This window comes from Pseudophryne corroboree, chromosome 5, assembly GCF_028390025.1.
Source record: "Pseudophryne corroboree isolate aPseCor3 chromosome 5, aPseCor3.hap2, whole genome shotgun sequence".
NCBI lineage: Eukaryota > Metazoa > Chordata > Amphibia > Anura > Myobatrachidae > Pseudophryne > Pseudophryne corroboree.
Window position 1 is genome coordinate 319,042,522 of NC_086448.1, and position 22,872 is coordinate 319,065,393.

Sequence of the window (22,872 nt, forward strand, 5' to 3'; positions counted from 1 at the left end):
ATCTTTTTTATTTCCCTCGCATGGCTATTATATTGGGTAGTGAAGGTGATTGACCTGGAATTATCCTCTCTTTCAGTTCTCTCTCTCTTTTCCACCTCGTCTACTTCTAATAATAATAATGAGTCCCTATCCATCCTTTCTATTTCCACTAATGCTTTTTGTAATAATTCCGGGGGGTAACCTTGTTCCTCAAAGGATTCCAATATCTTTCCTGCCTGTTGTCTAAACATAACACTTGATAAACAATTCCTTTTCAATATAATCAATTGGCTTTTGGGGATATTCTTTTTCCACCCCCTCAGATGTGAACTCTCAATGTAAATACCTGTTTTGAGTGACAGGTTTTACATATGTTTGAGTAACTAGTTTATCCTCCTGTACTGTCAATGTAATATCTAAAAAATTAATCGTAACTGTACTGAAAGAACAGGTAAAACTTGAGACCAAACAGATTGTTATTTAAACTTTCCGTGAAAGCATGCAACGTGGATAAATCCCCAGTCCAAATAAAAAATGTCATCAATATACCTGCCATAGAGGGCCAGGTTCCCCCCGAGCTCGCTCCCCCACACGTTGCTCCTCAAGGAGCCCCATGTATAGGTTCGCAAAGCTCGGGGCGAACCTGGTCCCCATGGCAGTCCCCCGTGTCTGTAAATAAAAGAAAGAATCAAAAGTGAAATAATTGTGAGTGAGAATTAATTGAATTGATTCCAGAATAAATTCTATTAAATTACTTTCAACATGTGAGTCGTTTCGCAAATAGTGTTCAATTGCTTTGATGCCTAATTCATGTGGAATATTTGAATATAGTGACTCAACATCGTATGTTACCAGGTACAAACCTGGCTTCCAAACGACGTTGTTCACCAAGTTCAAAAAATTCTTAGTCTCTCTAATATATGATTTTAACTTCTCTACATATCCTTGGAACAACAAAAAATGAAAGATTGTTAGTAAGTGAACCCACTCCCGAAATAATAGGTCTCCCAGGTGGGGTAGAAAGTGCCTTATGAATTTTCGGTAAATAATAAAAGGTGGGGGTGACCGGGTGATTACAAAACAAAAAGTGCATGGTTTCTTTTGAAATAGCTCCTGATTATCAGTAGGAACAACTGCTCTGCAAATGACTATTATCTGCTGCTATTAATTGACCAGCTTCTATCAGTAGTAACAACAACTGCTCTGCAAATGACTGTATTATCTGCTGCTATTAATTGACCAGCTTCTATCAGTAGTAACAACTGCTGCTCTTCAAATGACTGGCTACTTTAGAAAGAGTTAAGAGACTAATTAATTAGATCTGCTTGAAATAGCTTGTGTACTAAATACTATCATAAAGGCTTAGAATTGTGTTGTGCCTTTAAATGTGATTCCTTGCAGGAGTAACCGGTACTTATGATAAGATTTATCAATAAATGTTGAGTTTTTAATTGTGTTAAATAAAAGCACACACTTTTTTAATTAGCGCTGTTATTTGTGTCTCTCTACCATCTCCATCTGTCACGCCTGTTGTATTTAGTGGTAGCCCTGGGATTGTAAATCCAGATAATCGCTTGGTACAATGGCTAATTTGTTCCGCTTACAGTTTACCAGATCCCGTTTATGTGTTTCAGTTTGCTCATTATGTTTGATCAACCAGTCTGTTTGTATATCAGACTTCAGGCCCTCTAACTGGGCAGCCTGAAAGGACAAGATACTTTCTTTAGTTTGAGTTAACTTTATGTGGGATCACTGCGTACTGTTTTTTTCCCGTACATAGGGGGTCATTCCGAGTTGATCTCACTGTAGCAGTTTTTTTGCAGCCGTGCGATCAGATAGTCGTCGTATATGGGGGGAGTGTATTTTAGCATAGCAAGTGTGCGATCGCTTGTGCAAGGGAGCTGTGCAAAAAGTTTGTGTGTAGTTTCCGAGTAGCTCTGAACTTACTCAGCCACTGCGATCACTTCAGCCTGTCAGGTCCCGGATTTTGACGTCAGACACCCCCCCTGCAAATGCCTGGACATGCCTGCATTTTCCACGGCACTCCCAGAAAACAGGTCAGTTGCCACCCAGAAACGCCTTCTTGCTGTCAATCATCTTGCAATCGCAGCTGCGATCGCTTTCTTTGTAAGGATCCATGCTGCCCGCCGTTTCCCATAGCCGGGCAGCAACACGCCTGCGCATTGCAGTCGCTGCGCATGCGCAGGTCAGACCCGATCGCACCGCTGCGAAAAACTGCAGCCTGCGATTGGGTCGGAATGACCCCCATAGTACAAATGATTGTACCGGATGGTAATTCCGGAAAATCATTCAACAAATTTAATAGATGTGTAGCATATTTTAAGTTCAGTATGTGTCCTGTTTACAGTAGGTTGGAGTAGAGTGCACGTACTGTGAAATGGGTTGATATTATGTATTATGGTTCTCCACAGGGGGTTTATCGCATTTTTGTGTACCTTAGGTACGGTATACAAAACCAGTGTAAAGGGAAATGGCTGTGTAAGAGCTGATTTTAATTTTTTATCTATAAGGTCCTTGCTAGTGGCTTGTGACAATATAGCATCCAATTCTATAGCCTGATTGCTCAGAGTCTTCTGTAAGTAGAGCGATCTGATAGTTGCTCATCTATCTCACCCACACATTGTTGTCTCTCCTGGATCACAATTGCTCAACATTTGTAAGCTGGTTGAATAATTACATCATCATATGAGGATAAAGCTTTAATTGCTTTCTGCTCTTCTCTAGTGATATATTTGAAGATATGTGTTTGAGCTTGTAAATTTTGTTGATGGAGTCATCCAGTAATCTCGTAAACATTTTTTTAGATGGGTTATTGGAAGGTGGATCACACATCGACTTGGTTGGTATCTGCAAACACTGGTAATTACATTCTTGTCTTCCTGGTGTTTTAATAATTCTTTAAGACCAAGTTTCTTGTGAAATTTTATTTTTCAGTATGCCATTTAAAAGAATCATGGTGATTGGTTGGTATAAAGGTAACCCTTTATTCAAGAATTGTTTTTCAAGCTCTGTAAAGATATGAGAAGATAGGTTAAATGTTAATTCTTCTTTTTGGTGCTGTTTGTTGGTGGCCTTCCAGATCCTTTTGTTCTGTCCACCCTTTCTGGTTAGGTAGGGTTTTGATTTTCCAATTGTGCTTGAGTTGTGACCCCTAAAAGGGCAGCCCATGGGGCACGTGGTTCCTCTGAATCATTAAAGATGACTCTAGCTGGAAATAACTTTATCTCTTGTGAAAACATAAAATGTACGGTCGTACTACATTTGAACCCATGGCACATCAGAGTTATAAATAATAATGTCCATCATGTAAAAAATTATTGTAGGCAAGAGTAAAATTATGTAGCCTAACAAATAGGGGAATGTCTAATTTGTAATGTGCAAAATCAGATGGCACTCGGGAACCCCTAGCAACAATGAAAGACCACTGACACAGCTAGTTAAATCCATGTATCAGAGTGTGACCTTTTTTTTTTTTTTCATCAATAATTTTTATTGAAAACAAGTTTTCTTTTTGCAAGGGGAAGGGGTACAGAAAGAAAGAAGGAAGGGGTGGGGGGTGGGTTACATAGAACCAAGGGAACGGGATGTAAATATGCAAATTTCAAAATTGTCAGAAGTCAAATATAACAATCCAAAATAGATACAATAGGAAAAATACAAAGTCATCTTGGAAAAAGATACAGATAAAGATAAACACGGATCAAACATGAAAACATATCAATAAACAGATAATCAATAATAGACACAGGGCTAGTAAGGCACAGCCGGTGCACAGATCGGAAGTATAAGCCAAGTCAGTTAGGGGGAAGGTGAAACACCCCCTCCAGCAGTGACGTAGTCATGCCATGCTCTCCATTTCACCATTGGGGAAGAGGCCAATGCAGCCTGGCAGCTATACAAATATGCCCCACCAGATATCTCGGATGAGGTGGTAACTCAGCAGGAAAAATGTGGAGCAGGGCCATGGCCGGAGAGGGGGTAAGGGACAGGTGTAAGACCGTATTAATCAAAGCAAATATCTCACTCCAGAAATGTCGAAGGGAAGGACAAGACCAGAAAATATGGAAAATATGGCCTATTTCCCCACAGTTACGCCAGCAATATTTGGAACAAGACTGCCAGAATGAGTGTAACCTATCCGGTGTTAAATAGTCTATTAAGGAGTTTGATATGCATCTCCGTGTGATTCAAGCACTTGGACATTCAGTAAGAAGAAATAAAAATTTGTTCCCATTGGGCTTCAGACGGGAAGATCCAAGTCTTGTTCCCATTTCAGCTGCGCATTAGACTTAGTAGTAGTAAGCAAGCTGATAAGAGTCCTGTACCAAAACGAGATGTCCCCACTAGAGTCGCGTGTTAAGAAAACCTGGGATAACGGGTTCGGGGGAGCCACCTGTGTAGGCAAACCTTTGTACCAGTGGTGAATTTGGAAATAATGCAATAATTCTCCACTGGGGAGAATATATCGAGACTGGAGTTGAGAAAACGATAGCATAACATTGTCATCCATAAGATCCCCCAAGACAGTCAAACCACAAACAAACCAGGTAGAGAGATTTAAATTAGGGATTAATTTAGCTATGGCTTGTAGTGAGATAGTAGAATATGGAAATTGATGTCCATGCAGGCGAGTCACCAATTTATCCCAGATTTGTAAAGATGTTCTAGTGGCGAGTAGGAGGGACAATAAGCGGGGTCTAGAGTTTGGGTGTATCTTAAAAAGGTCTTCTAAGGGAAGGTCCAAACTCCCAGTACGTTCAAGAGATACCCATCCCACTACAGGCGCCCCACTCAACCAGTATTTAAACTGGGCAAGCACACATGCCTCCTGGTAAAGAACCAGGTCGGGAATATCTAGCCCTCCCTTTCTACAAGGGAGAATCATTTTGGACCGAGCCAATCGGGGTGGCCGTGCCTTCCAGACATAGCGTAGCATTAGAGCACGACATCTATCAAGGTACGTTTTAGGGAAAAGAAAAGGTATGGTTCGGTATAAGTACATGAGTTTAGGTAAGAGAGTCATTTTGAAGGCTGCTAGGCGGCCAATCCACGAAATATCATAAGATAGCCAGGACTTAGTCAGGTCTAAAAAACTATTAATGAGTGGAGGTAAGTTAACATCAAAAATAGAGGCTGTAGAAGGTGGGATTTGGATCCCCAAATACTGAATTGAAGCCGAACGCCAGTTATATGGATATTGTGATTGAAGGGTGGACACTATGGGAGCTGGGATGTTAATGGGGAGAGCATCTGTCTTTGTCGTATTAATTTTATAAAAGGAAGCTTCACTATACTGTCCCAAGATAGCATGCAAACAAGGAAGGGAGGATAGCGGGTCCGTGACAAACAGAAGGACGACGTCTGCAAAGAGGCACAACTTGTGAGTAGTAGTGCCAAGTCACCCCCAGGAAGCCCTCAGACATCCTAATCTTCTCAGCAAGGGGTTCTATGCCCAGCGTAAATATTAAGGATGATAGAGGGCAACCCTGTAGGGTTTCATTCGTAATAGGAAATGTATCGGAGAGGAAACCGTTACTAAATACCCGTGCAGAGGGGGAGCTATATCGAGATAAAACTGAAGAAAGAATATGGCCACTAAAACCAAACTTTTCTAGAACCGAGGACATATATTGGCAGTTCAGTCTATCAAACGCATCTAAAGAGAGTAGGAGAAGGCCAGTGTTAGAGGGAACAATATCAATCAAGACAAAAACCCTACGGGTATTATCAGACGCCTGTCTACCAGGCACAAACCCGACTTGATCGTAGGGAGAGATGGCAGAAAGGCATTAAAACGGAAAGCGACAAGTTTGGCAAAAAATGTTTTATCGCCGTTCAGTAGTGCAATGGGCCTATAATTTTGACAATGCGCTGGGTTTTTACCTGGCTTGGGTATAGTGATAATTTGAGCCTCCAGCATTTCTGTAGGGAAAGCACCAAGAGAGGAAACTGAATGAATTATACAAGGAGGTCAGGGTGGGCGATAGTTGATCACAGAGAGAAAAGTAAAATTAATTTATGAAGCCATCTGGACCGGGGGCTTTATTATGCAGGAATGATTTCATTACTTGAATTACCTCGGGTGGTGGTCCACAGAACATTTAATGTCTCGAGCTGTTCCGCAGAAAGAGAGGGGAGTTTGACGTCAGCTAGGAAGGATTGTATAGAATCAGGAGTAGGTTGAAAAGTAAGGGGATCAGAAGAAAGGTTGTACAGCTTGGTATAATATCTAGTGAATTGATTCGCTATGTCATATGGATTGGACACTTTGCCACCCTGAGGAGAAATCAGATGTCTAATCCTATTACGAGCCTGGAGAGTACGGAGCTTGCGAGCCAGCATTTTCCCCGGTCTATTACCAGTCAGGTAAAATTTCTGTCTCAACCTATTTAAAGCAAAATGGGTCCGTCTCATAAGGAGTTTCTGAAGTTGGCCTTGGATATCCTTTAATTCCCTACGTAGGGCCCTAGAGGGGTGGAGCTTATTCCTATCTTCAACCTCCTTAAGTTTAGATTCCATGTCTTGTTGTTGGATAGCTTGTCGTTTGAGTCTAGCACAGGCTTGGATCGCAGTGCCTCGCACAACTGCCTTAAGGGCACACCAGAAAGTCGTGATAGAAGTATCTGAGGGGGAATTAGTTTCCATATAGAGGGAGATGCAATCATCAATCGCTTTTTTAGATATAGGGTCCGATAACAGGTGGGCAGATAGGCGCCACGGCCGAGGGGGGGTAAATTGGTGGCAAATATTCCAAGACCATAGGAGAGGAGCATGATCGGACCAGGAAATAGGCAGAACATCCACCTGTGCTGAGTGCTGCAAAGTCCACTTATCGCAAATAATAAGATCTATGCGAGAATAGGAATTGTGCACTGGAGAGAAATACGTATAATCTCTCGAAGTTGGGTTCTAAACTCTCCACAAGTCATACAGGTCATATTCTGCCAGCAAATTACGGAAGGCTAGGGATGGGCCAGCCGGAGGCGCAGATATCTGTGAAGAAGACTGAGGAGATCTATCTAATTTAGGATCAAGCACTAAATTATAGTCGCCCAACATAAGCATGGCATCCTGACGAACCCTCGCAATAGCCGAGCAAACTTTTCTAAGGAACGGGACTTGGTTAGAATTGGGAGCATAGAGAGATACAATCGTAACCATCTTATCCTCCAATTTTCCAACTAGAATGAGGAAACGTCCATTCTTATCAGCTATCTGGGACAGCAGTTCAAACGAAAACAGAGCTCAGAAGAAGAACATTGTGCTTGAAGGGGCCATTTGCAAAAAAGCCAACTGGGTATCTCCGGTCTCTCAGAGCCGGGGGACCTGCTGACGAAAAATGTGTTTCCTGCAAGGCAACTATGTCAGCTCTGTGTTTATGAAAAGTGGTCAAGGCTAGCCTGCGTTTATTGGGGGAGTTCAACCCTTTAACATTCAATGAATATATTCGTACCATTTAAAATATAGAAAATAAGATTTTACTCACCGGTAAATCTATTTCTCGTAGTCCGTAGTGGATGCTGGGAACTCCGTAAGGACCATGGGGAATAGCGGCTCCGCAGGAGACTGGGCACAACTAAAGAAAGCTTTAGGACTACCTGGTGTGCACTGGCTCCTCCCTCTATGACCCTTCTCCAGACCTCAGTTAGGGTACTGTGCCCGGAAGAGCTGACACAATAAAGAAAGGATTTGGAATCCCGGGTAAGACTCATACCAGCCACACCAAGCACACCTTATAACTCGTGATACTATACCCAGTTAACAGTATGAAATATAACTGAGCCTCTCAACAGATGGCTCAACAATAACCCTTTAGTTAACCAATAACTATATACAAGTATTGCAGACAATCCGCACTTGGGACAGGCGCCCAGCATCCACTACGGACTACGAGAAATAGATTTACCGGTGAGTAAAATCTTATTTTCTCTAACGTCCTAAGTGGATGCTGGGAACTCCGTAAGGACCATGGGGATTAAACCAAAGCTTCCAAATGGGCGGGAGAGTGCGGATGACTCTGCAGCACCGAATGAGCGAACTCTAGGTCCTCCTCAGCCAGGGTATCAAACTTGTAGAATTTAGCAAATGTGTTTGACCCAGACCAAGTAGCTGCTCGGCAAAGTTGTAAAGCCGAGACCCCACGGGCAGCCGCCCAAGAAGAGCCCACCTTCCTCGTGGAATGGGCTTTTACAGATTTAGGATGCGGCAGTCCAGCCGCAGAATGTGCAAGTTGAATCGTGCTACAGATCCAGCGAGCAATAGTCTGCTTTGAAGCAGGCGCACCCAACTTGTTGGGTGCATGCAGGATAAATAGCGAGTCAGTCTTTCTGACTCCAGCTGTCCTGGAAACATAGATTTTTAGGGCCCGGACTACGTCTAGCAACTTGGAATCCTCCAAGTCACGAGTAGCCGCGGGCACCACAATAGGCTGGTTCAAATGAAAAGCTGAAACCACCTTTGGGAGAAATTGGGGACGAGTCCTCAATTCCGCCCTATCCATATGGAAAATCAGATAAGGGCTTTTACATGATAAAGCCGCCAATTCTGACACACGCCTGGCCGAAGCCAAGGCCAACAGCATGACCACTTTCCACGTGAGATATTTTAAATCCACGGTTTCAAGTGGTTCAAACCAATGTGACTTTAGGAAATTCAACACCACGTTGAGATCCCAAGGTGCCACTGGGGGCACAAAAGGGGGCTGAATATGCAGCACTCCCTTAACAAATGTCTGAACTTCAGGTAGTGAAGCCAGTTCTTTCTGGAAGAAAATCGATAGAGCCGAAATCTGGACCTTAATGGAACCCAATATTAGGCCCATAGTCACCCCTGACTGTAGGAAGTGCAGAAAACGGCCCAGCTGAAATTCCTCCGTTGGGGCCTTCCTGGCCTCACACCACGCAACATATTTTCGCCATATGCGGTGATAATGGTTTGCGGTCACTTCTTTCCTAGCTTTAATCAGCGTAGGGATGACTTCCTCCGGAATGCCCTTTTCCTTCAGGATCCGGCGTTCAACCGCTATGCCGTCAAACGCAGCCGCGGTAAGTCTTGGAACAGACAGGGCCCCTGCTGCAGCAGGTCCTGTCTGAGCGGCAGAGGCCATGGGTCCTCTGAGATCATTTCTTGAAGTTCTGGGTACCAAGCTCTTCCTGGCCAATCCGGAACAATGAGTATAGTTCTTACTCCTCTTCGTCTTATTATCCTCAGTACCTTTGGTATGAGAGGAAGAGGAGGGAACACATAAACCGACTGGTACACCCACTGTGTCACTAGAGCGTCCACAGCTATTGCCTGAGGGTCTTTCGACCTGGCGCAATATCTTTCTAGCTTTTTGTTGAGGCGGGACGCCATCATGTCCACCTATGGCCGTTCCCAGCGATTTACAATCAGCTGAAAGACTTCTGGATGAAGTCCCCACTCTCCCGGGTGGAGGTCGTGCCTGCTGAGGAAGTCTGCTTCCCAGTTGTCTACTCCCGGAATGAACACTGCTGACAGTGCTAACACGTGATTTTCCGCCCATCGGAGAATCCTTGTGGCTTCTGCCATCGCCGTCCTGCTTCTCGTGCCGCCCTGTCGGTTTACATGGGCGACCGCCGTGATGTTGTCTGACTGGATCAGTACCGGCTGGTTTTGAAGCAGGGGTCTAGCCTGACTTAGGGCATTGTAGATGGCCCTTAGTTCCAGAATATTTATGTGTAGGGAAATCTCCTGGCTTGACCATAGCCCTTGGAAGTTTCTTCCCTGTGTGACTGCCCCCCAGCCTCGAAGGCTGGCATCCGTGGTCACCAGGACCCAGTCCTGTATGCCGAATCTGCGGCCCTCTAGAAGATGAGCACTCTGCAGCCACCACAGCAGAGACACCCTGGTCCTTGGAGACAGGGTTATCAGCCGATGCATCTGAAGATGGGATCCGGACCACTTGTCCAACAGATCCCACTGAAAGATTCTTGCATGGAACCTGCCGAATGGAATTGCTTCGTAGGAAGCTACCATTTTTCCCAGGACTCGCGTGCAGTGATGCACCGAGACCTGTTTTGGTTTCAGGAGATCTCTGACTAGAGACAACTCCTTGGCTTTCTCCTCCGGGAGAAACACCCTTTTCAGGTCTGTGTCCAGAACCATCCCCAGAAACAGTAGACGTGTCGTAGGAACCAGCTGTGACTTTGGAATATTCAGAATCCAACCGTGCTGTTGTAGCACCTCCCGAGATAGTGCTACCCCGACCAACAACTGCTCCCTGGACCTCGCCTTTATAAGGAGATCGTCCAAGTATGGGATAATTAAAACTTCCTTTTTTCGAAGGAGTATCATCATTTCGGCCATTACCTTGGTAAATACCCTCGGTGCCGTGGACAGACCAAACGGCAACGTCTGGAATTGGTAATGACAGTCCTGTACCACAAATCTGAGGTACTCCTGGTGAGGAAGGTAAATGGGGACATGCAGGTAAGCATCCTTGATGTCCAGTGATACCATGCAATCCCCTTCCTCCAGGCTTGAAATAACCGCCCTGAGCGATTCCATCTTGAACTTGAACCTTTTTATATAGGTGTCCAAGTATTTCAAATTTAAAATGGGTCTCACTGAACCGTCCGGTTTCGGTACCACAAACATTGTGGAATAGTAACCCCTTCCTTGTTGAAGGAGGGGTACCTTGACTATCACCTGCTGCGAATACAGCTTGTGAATTGCCTCCAGCACTGCCTCCCTGTCCGGGGGAGCTGTTGGCAAGGCAGATTTGAGGAAACGGCGAGGGGGAGACGTCTCGAATTCCAGCTTGTACCCCTGAGATACTACTTGTAGAATCCAGGGATCCACCCGTGAGCGAGCCCACTGGTCGCTGAAGTTCTTGAGACGGGCCCCCACCGTACCTGGCTCCGCCTGTGGAGCCCCAGCGTCATGCGGTGGACTTAGAGGAAGCGGGGGGAGGGCTTTTGTTCCTGGGAACTGGCTGTATGCTGCAGCTTTTTTCCCTCTACCTCTGCCTCTGGGCAGAAAGGACGCGCCTTTAACCCGCTTGCCTTTCTGGGGCCGAAAGGACTGTACCTGATAATACGGTGCTTTCTTTGGCTGTGAGGGAACATGGGGTAAAAATGCTGACTTCCCAGCTGTCGCTGTGGAAACGAGGTCCGAGAGACCATCCCCAAACAACTCCTCACCCTTGTAAGGCAAAACTTCCATGTGCCTTTTAGAATCTGCATCCCCTGTCCACTGCCGAGTCCATAAACCCCTCCTGGCAGAAATGGACATTGCACTTATTTTAGATGCCAGCCGGCAAATATACCTCTGTGCATCTCTCATGTATAAGACTGCGTCTTTAATATGCTCTATGGTTAGCAATATAGTGTCCCTGTCTAAGGTATGAATATTTTCTGACAGGGAATCTGACCACGCAGCTGCAGCACTGCACATCCATGCTGAAGCAATAGCTGGTCTCAGTATAATACCTGAGTGTGTATAAACAGACTTCAGGATAGCCTCCTGCTTCCTATCAGCAGGCTCCTTTAGGGCGGCCGTGTCCGGAGACGGTAGTGCCACCTTCTTTGACAGGCGTGTGAGCGCTTTATCTACCCTAGGGGATGTCTCCCAACGTGACCTATCCTCTGGCGGGAAAGGGTACGCCATTAGTAACTTTTTAGAAATTACTAGTTTCTTATCGAGGGAAGCCCACGCTTCTTCACACACTTCATTTAATTCATCAGAAGGGGGAAAAACCACTGGTAGTTTTTTCTCCCCAAACATAATACCCTTTTTTGTGGTACCTGGGGTAATATCAGAAATGTGCAACACATTTTTCATTGCCGTAATCATGTAACGTGTGGCTCTATTGGAATGTACACTAGTCTCATCATCGTCGACACTGGAGTCAGTATCTGTGTCGACATCTGTGTCTGCCATCTGAGGTAGCGGGCGTTTTAGAGCCCCTGATGGCTTTTGAGACGTCTGGGCAGGCACGGGCTGAGAAGCCGGCTGTCACACATCTGATATGTCGTCAAACCTTTTATGTAAGGAGTTGACACTGTCGCGTAATTCCTTCCACATATCCATCCACTCAGGTGTCGACCCCGCAGGGGGTGACATCACATTTATCGGCACCTGCTCCGCCTCCACATAAGCCTCCTCATCAAACATGTCGACACAGCCGTACCGACACACCGCACACACACACAGGGAATGCTCTGACTGAGGACAGGACCCCACAAAGCCCTTTGGGGAGACAGAGAGAGAGTATGCCAGCACACACCAGAGCGCTATATAAAACAGGGATACACACTACACAGTGATTTTACCCCTTATAGCTGCTTATATATCAAAGATTGCGCCTAAATTTAGTGCCCCCCCTCTCTTTTTTTACCCTATGTAGTCTGGAACTGCAGGGGAGAGCCTGGGGAGCGATCCTTCCAGCGGAGCTGTGAGGGAAAATGGCGCCAGTGTGCTGAGGGAGACAGCCCCGCCCCTTTTCCGGCGGGCTTCTCCCGCTTTTTTTATACAGTTATGGCAGGGGATTTTACACATATATAGTCTTAAAGGCTATACAGGTTGAGTATCCCATATCCAAATATTCCGAAATACGGAATATTCCGAAATACGGACTTTTTTTAGTGAGAGTGAGATAGTGAAACCTTTGTTTTTTGATGGCTCAATGTACACACACTTTGTTTAATACACAAAGTTATTGAAAATATTGTATTAAATGACCTTCAGGCTGTGTGTATAAGGTGTATATGAAACAAATGAATTGTGTGAATGTAGATACACTTTGTTCAATGCACAAAGTTACAAAAAATATTAGCTAAAATGACATTCAGGCTGTGTGTATAAGGTGTATATGTAACATAAATGCATTCTGTGCTTAGACATGGGTCCCATCACCATGATATCTCATTATGGTATGCAATTATTCCAAAATACGGAAAAATCCCATATCCAAAATACCTCTGCTCCCAAGCATTTTGTATAAGGGATACTCAACCTGTATTATGTGTTAATTTGCCAAATATTGCAGCCCAGGGCGCGCCCCCCCCAGCGCCCTGCACCCATCAGTGACCGGAGTATGTGGTGTGCCTGGGGAGCAATGGCGCACAGCTGCAGTGCTGTGCGCTACCTTAATGAAGACGAAGTCTTCTGCCGCCGATTTCCAGGAACGTCTTCTTGCTTCTGGCTCTGCTAGGGGGACGGCGGCGCGGCTCTGGGACCGGACGACCGAGGCTGGGCCTGTGTTCGATCCCTCTGGAGCTAATGGTGTCCAGTAGCCTAGAAGCCCAAGCTAGCTGCAAGCAGGTAGGTTCGCTTCTCTCCCCTAGGTCCCTCGTAGCAGTGAGTCTGTTGCCAGCAGATCTCACTGAAAATAAAAAACCTAAATATTACTTTCTTTCTAAGAGCTCAGGAGAGCCCCTAGTGTGCATCCAGCTCGGCCGGGCACAAAATTCTAACTGAGGTCTGGAGGAGGGTCATAGAGGGAGGAGCCAGTGCACACCAGGTAGTCCTAAAGCTTTCTTTAGTTGTGCCCAGTCTCCTGCGGAGCCGCTATTCCCCATGGTCCTTACGGAGTTCCCAGCATCCACTTAGGACGTTAGAGGAAAAGCAAAAAAACAGCTGACATCCCAAATTGGGGGGGGGGGAAGAGAGACAATCTAGGGAAAAAAGAAGAAAGAACAGGCAGGAAAAACCAAAAGGGCCCATTATATCGGGATCGCATTGCTACTGCAGGGGAAAGGTATGCAGTAGAAAAAGTATGGGGAGGTGGCGGTAGTATCACCACCCGGGGTACAAAAGGCACATGTATACCTGGAGCAATAATGTATAGCCAAACTCTAAGTACCAATAAGGGTACCAACAAGCACATCAACAAATAATGTAAGTGACTAGTGAGATACCCTCATGTGTATAGTAAGAAGTAAAAGAAAGATAAAAGAGAGAGAATCAGAGGAAAATGCAGGTACACATAGTAATATAAACAGCAAATGAAGGAACCAAAAGCATACACATATATAACAGATAAACTCACGTATCCGATATGCATTATATGGGGGACGGAGTCCCCAACCAAACATGAAGATCAACCAGGAACTACATTAATTGGAACATTGAATACTCAGTCAGGTCGCAGACCACTCACGGGTAAGTGGCAGGCGAGGTTTCAATGTAGAGGGCACTTTGACCGAAACATCCCAGTCATTAAGCAGCTTAACCCCAGCATCCAGAGTGGCAACTACGTAGGAGGAATTTTCATGTGAAATCACCGATTTCACTGGGAAGCCCCATCTGTATCTAATGTCATGAGAACGTAGTGCCTCCTTGATAGGAGCCAGAGCTCTATGTTTAGAGATGGTCAGTGCCGAGAAGTCAGGAAATATTTGTATGCCTCCAAGCGTATCCAAATCAGACGCAGATCTAGCAGCTTGCATTATTTGTTACTTGGTCGTGAAGAAGTGAACACGGAGGAGGGTATCCCGAGTGTAGGAGGCGGAAACCTACCGCGGTTTCGGAAGCCGGTGAATGCGATCGATGAGAAGGTCTCTGTTGTCCGCCCCAGGTAGCAGTTTGCGAAAGAGGGACATAGCATAGTCCAGAAGTTCCGAATTGGCCACAGAGTCTGGGATACCTCAGATTTTAATATTATTTCTCCGCGACCTGTCCTCTATATCCGCCATTTTGTCTTTATACGTCTCCATCTCAGCTTGTTGTCGGTCATGGGCCGAAATAAGGTCATTATGAGAGGACACCAGTTCCTCCATTTTACGTTCAAGATGGTCTGTGCGATCACCTAAAGCAGTTAGCTCCACTTTAACTTCAGACAGCCAGAGAGGTCTTGAGTGAGCTCAGATTTAAAAGCCGCAAGGACTTTACACAGAGTCTTGACAGTGAGAGGATCCGTAGAATTAGAGTCCACCCCAGGGACCTATAAGGAATGGCCAGAACTCTCCTTAGGACGTTCAGGTTGGCTCGATGGGATGTAGCTCCCGGCAGGAGATGAGGAGATACGTGCCCCTTTTTGATTAGAGAAAGCCACCGAAGGCGGGAGTGCGTCCTTAATTTTTTTAGGGGGCATCGTTAGAGGGCTGCAGTAGAAGGAGTAGACGAGTGAAACTGGAAGGCCAATGCGTCACAGGCCCTGGAGGCAGAGTAGTATGCTGGTTCCAAACAGAAGCTACTATGTATGCATGAGAACCCCGGGTGGAGGCATAGAGAGGACAGAGCACATCACATCCCTATTCAAACATTATAACATGCAGGAGATCTTTGCAGGGTCGGGGAGAAACGGCAAATATGAGAGAGGCACAACAAATCCCAGCAAGGGGGTACTCACAGATCCAGTACAGGGGATTCCAGCAGGAATCGGCAGCACTACCATATAATGGAATATACACCCCAAGGGAGATGTAGTAGAAAAAGCTGGAGGAGAGCCCCAGGCAGATATCACTGGTCCTGGTCCAGCTCAGGGTTCAGTTTCAGCATCAGAAGGGGACAGAGCTGCAGAGATGCACAGACTGAAGAATCCAAAATAGCCACCGGCTGTGCATGTCTCCTGGTGAACCAGGGAAAGATCCCACAGAAGAGCTACTGTATAAGAAATTGCTAAAAAGTTAATGCTGGCTATGATAGAAATGTAAAGGGAGATAAACTGCACACCCAAATTTTAAACAAAACAAGAGATGCCACCATGCTAAAGCTTGCAGCGCCTTGCAGAAAAAAGAAAATGCAGGTGTACATTCTAAGCGCAAAGAATACGAATAATAATCAGAGCAATTATAATAAACTCACAAATTTGGCCAAAAATGCATGCCCACCTACCACATCAAGTTGAACCCAGGTGGATCCCTAATACTGAAACATTATATAAAATGTATCCAAAACCTGTGCATTTTTGGCAAAATGTGCTAAGAATCTTATAAAGCAGAAATGTTTAATGCAGCACTGTAGTATAGGGTTCACGCTGTAAACAAATTACTTAGATCGCAAGATGCAGAACGTGTTAGTCCGCTCAAAAGTGCTCACTGGATACTAGTGCTAACAACCTAAAATTTCCATTACTGGAACAGTAATGGATACCTTTCAATCTGCATTATGGTTTCTACTCTGCAGTGTCAGTCATAGCCATGCTTTAATAATGGAATTTTCAGTATCAACATTAAAAACTGAAGCTACATTTAGTTATGCATCCAAATTGTAATTTTCTGCCATTTTTTTTTCCATTCCAAATAAAATATGGAAAAATGAAGCTCTGTAGACATAAATGAACTAATTAACTAACTAACATCATTCACTCATTTGCATGGATTATTATTTTGTCATTGCTAGAAAATGCCTTGACCACTGCAATACTGATTAGTGAGCAGTGACCTCTAGTGGTAGAAATAAAAAAGTGTCATTTTAGTCTTCACGTCTTTATGCAGCAAACTATTTAAAAATGAAAGTAGTGTAATAGATTGTCCAGTGATCTTTGCTACTTACTCAAAGTGGCTAATTCAGACTGGAATGCTGCAGCGGCAGCGATTGCAGTCTGAATCCTTTTGTGGAGTGCGTACGCGCACCACAGGAGCCCAATGAGATGCTAAAAGCATCTCAGGGCTGAGATCGCCTCTGTCTGATTGACAGGCAGAGGCGGTCGCGGGACGGGAGAGGGCGTGCCATCGGCATTAGAAAGCCGTTGGGGGACGGGCTGCGGTGGCTGCATGACCTCACACGCAGCCGCTGCGACCCGGGATGGGGTGAGCTGCGCTGGCAGGGAGCTACTTGCCAGGTACAAGAGCATTCATGCCATGCAATGCTTTTGTACCGGGGATGGGGTGGGGGTGGAGGCCTGACATGTGGGGCGTCAGAGATGTCAGAGATTTTGTCAGCCATGGGCCCCACAATTTCTGATGGCAGCCCTTTCTACCAATAACAGGCAACACACAAACGTCTCAGATGCCACATACAAGTTTTTGAGAACAGATTTATTTTCATTATAAAACAGCATAATTACAGATTTTCATTTCTTACATGTTTTCAATTTACATAAAACATATTTGTGTGCATAAGATACGTATGGAATTGTTTGTTTTACACATACTGAAGTGTTACAAAATAAACAAAAAAAAAACACTTCTGAGAAGTTAAATTCTCCCGTTACAGTTAATAGCTCACACTCTAGAAAAAAGTCACCTCAGCTTAACAAGCCCAGTGCTGTACATTAATGTGGCATATTACACAGAGATTTACATGGGATATTCTCCAATACATTGCATTTAGAAGCAATGTGTTTTGTAGAAAATACACAGAATAGTAGTGTAAGTTTTGCCGTGATTTAACCAGATACAGTAGGTAAGTATATATTTTCATATGAAATCTACCTTGTGTTTATGTACAGTAGAACGGTTTCATTGTAAAGCATTACAAAGCAATAATATTGTGCAATATAAAATGAGAGAATCATACCATTGCAGATAATGATATTTTGGAGGCCTGGAATAAATGGATAAGAGAACAGGAATAAACAAATAAACTGTACATACCATTTAAACTATTTGAGAGGATTAATTTCTTGCAAAATGCAAATGCGGGAACATTTCCATTCCTTTAGAAAATACAACTGGCTACTGTAATATTGTAGTTTCACAAAGATGTGAGAAGTTGTTTTGTACAAACTGCCAATTGTTATTGGAGGATTTAAAGACGCCACTGCATAAAGTGTCCAAAATGTACTTTGCTTCACTGTTTACTACACTGCATCCTATAATGATCTAAAAACGGCAGGAGACTAATGTAACAAACAGAATTCCTGAAATGATAATGCATGTAGTATAAAAGAATCTATTAAAAGGAATGTGAAAACAAAATCAATGACAAAGTAAAAGTTTGCTATAAAGAGTATTATTTCAGCCCTTTAATATATTTCAACTTGGTTATGGCTGTGTAATCCGTTAATGTATCACAGCAAAATACGACTTCATCCTCCTTCCTGTATCAGTCTGACAGGACCCCTCATCACTGTGCTGGGCAGCTGAAGGAACTTGCTCTTTCCACCATCTGGCTCACATTCTGTGGCTTTTCACTGGTCACCATTCCTCACCATGACTCCGACTTGTTCATAATATGTAGCACTGAACTAATTAGCTGTACATCACAACAGTGGAGAGGTTTTACCTTTCACAAAAATAGCACACATCTCAACAAACTCTTTGCTACTGTATTCTGATTGGCTACAGGTCATTCTCTCTCTGGCCACTTTCATTAAAAAAAAAAAAAAAAAAAAGTGCTCTGTCCCTGATGAAATGCAAATCTAAGAAAAAGCTTTGTCTTGAACTGATCTGTATTCCGGTACTTTGCATGAATTTCTAGCATGTGGGCATATGCTAAATGTCATGGAAACATACACAAAAACCAGTAAAATATTCCCAAAATAAAATACATTTTAACTTATACATATCCATACAGCAGACTATCTGGGAATAATTTAGTTTAAATACTTTGTTGAAAAACAAAACAATTGTTTGTGCAAAATGACAGGATTGTACATTTGTACGGCTTTTACATTATATATCAACATATAGAAAACAATTGCAAATAATGGCAGATATATGATGTGGTTTATTCTGGTACCCTTTTTAAAGGTTTTTCATGTTACATGCACAAGTGCTTATCATACTGGTATGTGGGTAAGTTATTATTTTATTAAGGGTAGACAACACCATATATTAGCTTATTCCTTTCGATGGGTCATAAGGAAGGCCACACAACATAGTTTGATGTTCTACGGATTTAAAATTCTCCAAGCTCTGTGATGTGACATCGCAGATATCAGGGGGGTGTACAACAGAGCTCAGTAGGAACTGCAACATTATGCAATGTAGGTGGAACTGGACACAAAAATAAAGTATTTCTTTTTTTTAGAACTTTTTAAGCAAATGAGCTTGAAAAATCCAGTTTTAAATAAGGTCCAGCAAAAGATGCATTTATTCTTCCTCCCCCCCACCCCACCACATTACAGTTGCTTTTTCTTGTTGAGTGGTCACAATGTAACAGTGCAAAATAATGAATATGGTGGTCAATCCCGGGATAGGCGGGATCCTGAGATTTAGGCCAAAAATTGACCGGGATTCAATCCCGGGATTGCAATTTCTATTCCCGGGGATTTTGGGATTAGCCAGTCCACTGGTTTTTTTCAGTGCCGGGCAGCGTTGAACCTCTTCAGCAGGCTCAGACACTGCCCGGCTCCCCCTACCCCTCGGCTGTGCGTACTGAGCAGCGTGACATGTCAGAGGTCACGCTGCGCAGTCTGACGCCAGCCACCGGTGTCACACATCGCCGTCCGCAGCCTTCAGCCAGTGAGCCCTCCTACCCTCCTGTCTAGGATGTGAGTATTTGTGTGGGCTGGGCGGGACCGGGAGAGGGGGGAAATCACTGAAGATTTTAATTTTAAAGTCTTCAACCTAATCCCGGGATTGACCACTTTTCAATCCCGATACCAGGGATTGAAAAAAAGAGCCTGGGATTGGCCTCCCTAATAATGAAGCTAGATTTAGGATCTTTAAAAACCACTGTTGCACTAGCACAACTTATGTCCTTCCATTTATACTCCATAAACCATCCTTAAAAAAGGCAACACACACAAAAAAAAAAACCAAAGTGCTTTAAAAATCTACCTATTGTCTAATGTGCCACCATAATGTCAGTAACCCCACAAACATGGATAAACTGAAGAATGGATACCTGTGTGTAGACAATCCGTAAACTGTAAAAAATAAAGTTAGAAGGCTTTCCTCCACAGTAAGATACACAGTTGTATTTTATAAAACTGGATCTTGAAGAAAATAAAAATACTGATGTTTGATACCATTTCTGTTTAGAATACTCCAATATTGCATTATACTTTGGTACTTATTCTCAAGCATATGGATGGCTAGCAAAAAGCCATAGCAATTGAGAAGCACTGAACACCTAGTTTGTATCTTTGAAAGAATACCATTAATTTCCTTATACACATTTGCTTTGTAAATGCCATATATTTATGAATTCAGATGCTTCTGCAATCACAGAATTTTATTTTCTGATACTGTTACTTTATGATGTTACTAATAAGTTCCAGTAGCATTCTAGCAAAGACTTTGCGGCCTACATGTTTAGAGGAAGATCAATCAAATGTAAGATCATTTAGATGCCCCTATCATATCACAATGACTGACAAGGGTTAATGTTAAGATGGACTTTTAACTACTGTACTGGCTGTTAGGAAAAGACTTCCTGCGGTATTGGAAATAGTACACAAAACAATCTTGGTAAAGAAAAAGAAAGCCTTTACATGTACTTTAAATTAATACTGTAAATTTATGTTGAGATGCGGCAGACCGCACATGGGAGTGAAGGTAATAGCCTGCAAACTGCTGGCCGCCACAAGATTTCGGCATCAGAGCTGCAAAATTTAAAACTGCAAAAAAATGAAATAGCAAAACCAGCCTTGCAGGCTCTTACATTGACCCAGAGCCGGCCCTAGGCATAGGCAAACTAGGCAAATGCCTATGGCATTTGGAATGTCATGGGGCACAAGCAGCTTATGCTGATTAAAATATGAAGCGGGCCTATATTCTGTGTTTAACTGCGGCTGTATCTGAATACGAAATGCTACGTTACAGTATATTCCTGGAAATCACTGTAACGTAGCATTCTGTATGCAGATACAGCCACATTCACACAGAATATAGAAATGCCGCATATCATTTTAATTAGCAGAAGCTGCTTGTGCATCCTAGTCACATAGCAATGAAAATAAGATGCATTTTCATCAAAAAAAGGCGCCCAACATTAGCAGTGTTGGCCGGGAGCTGCCAGCTGATTCATATGTGTATTAATGCATTAATAATGTGCGGCATATGTGTAAGGAACATTGTGTGTGTCATTATGTGTGTAACAGCATTAATAATGTGTGGCGTATGTGTAAGGGACATTATGTGTATAAGGGCATTAATAAAGGTTGGAATAATGTGTAAGGGGCATTACTGTGTGGTATTATGTTCATAAAGGCATTACGTGTGTAAGGTGCTCTACTGTGTGGCATAACGTATAGAAAAGGCACTACTGTGTGGTCTAATGTGAATAAAGAGCAATATGATGTGGTGTAATGTGAATAAGGGGCAATTCAGTGTAATGTAATGTGAATAAGAGGCACTACTGTGAGGAGTAACGTATATAAGGTAAAGTGGTACTACTGTGTGATGTAACGTGAATAAGGGACACTATCGCATGATACAATGTGAATAAAGTGGCAATACTGTGAGGCATAATTTGAATTGGGGGTACTATTGTATGGCCATGCCCCTTCCCAACAAGAACACGCCCATTTTTGGGCTGCGCACTGAATGTGCGCACTGTTCCTATTTAAAATATAGGGGATAGGAGCACCAAAATGAGGACTGCTATTGGTGAGGGGAGATGGTACTGGGAAAGAGGTGCAGGGTCAGAGGTGGAACTAGCAGCGGTGCAAGGGGGCACAAGCCAAAATCTTGCCTAGGGCATCTTATTGGTTAGGGCCGGCTCTGCATTTACCCCATATTTGGTGTTTATTAGCATTTAAACTATGGTATCTTTAACTGTATATCATTGAACTAAATAAAGATCCTCTCCACTTTCAATCATCTTGCACAGATGAAATTGTCCGGAGGATTACTGGTCATTAGAAGCTAGCAATGCACTGCTAATTCACCAGGCCTTGTTCCAAAGTTCTTATACTTTGCTGCAAATAAAACATACGGTAATTAATAGAGGCAGAAAAGGCCACAGAGACTGGAGGGGAGGAAACAATACAATAAAGTACTTTCAATGCTTATTAGCATCATGTCATGTACCTAACATCAGGGGCTAAATGTAAACCAGGTTGGTTTTGCCTTATAAATGATTGGCGCTTTAAAAATACGGGCGTTCTCGTACAAAGCCCCGCACCTCCGGCTTCTTGGTGGCTATACATTTAGCCCCAAGTGTTACAGAATAATCCCTTATGGGTTGCTTTAACAACCTGTACATTTTAAAAGTTACTGTAGTTGAAGTAATACCACCACTAATAATTTAATTATTAAGTATAGCAACTAAATTTTAACTTTTGATCATTCAAAAGAAAATAAAGGAAATTATGGAAGACATCTACATTTTATCTCTCGTAAAAAGATAAAATAGATTATAACCAAAATAAAGAATAAAAATATTTTTGTGCTTAAATATTCGTAACAATGTAAAATATTTATAACAAAATCGAAACTAAAATTGATTGAGGATGCACAATATTTCTTTTTTTTTTTGTTCCAAGTCATCGCCTTTCCTGCATTTACATTCAGATGGCAATTACTGTAGTCTGAGATCTAGTTAACAACTTGCGGGGGACCTTCGGGTATCAGTGATGTAAAGAGCGTGGTGATGAATGACCAAGCTGATGCCACAAGTCCGGGGTGTGGAACTACTGGTGCCTCTTGCCCCCTCTCACCAGCTCTATTTTCATTAATGCCTTCATCCATATGACGCTCCTTGAAAGAAATACAGACTGTTACTACATTACACATCTTCTGCAGCAAGCATGAAACTACAAGACAAACCGTTGGTTCAGTTTTCATATACACTCCATATACACCATTAGTTTGTTTCTCCATAGAGTATGGATTCCACTGGCTAGGAAAATGTCGCTTTGTTTGTCTAGCGAATAAAATAGGATTTTAATACCTACCGGTAAATCCTTTTCTCTTAGTCCGTAGAGGATGCTGTGGATGCTTCAAGAATCATGGGGTATAGATGGGATCCGCAGGAGACATGGGCACTTTAAGACTTTAAAAGGGGTGTGAACTGGCTCCTCCCTCTATGCCCCTCCTCCAGACTCCAGCTACAGGAACTGTGCCCAGGGAGACA

The 22,872-nt window shown here is 43.4% G+C and overlaps 1 protein-coding gene across 3 annotated transcripts in view; it reads right to left on the reverse strand.

Annotated features, from left to right (window-relative positions):
• Positions 1-16,926: 16,926 nt before the first annotated feature.
• The window catches only part of HERPUD2 (HERPUD family member 2), a 159,165-nt gene continuing 153,219 nt past the window's right edge, over positions 16,927-22,872 (reverse strand). For all 3 annotated transcript variants that reach the window (XM_063922499.1, XM_063922496.1, XM_063922498.1), the window contains one exon: positions 16,927-22,496. In XM_063922499.1, coding sequence (XP_063778569.1) covers positions 22,335-22,496 — 162 coding nt within the window. In that variant the 3' untranslated portion in view covers positions 16,927-22,334. The remainder of the gene's footprint in view (positions 22,497-22,872) is intronic.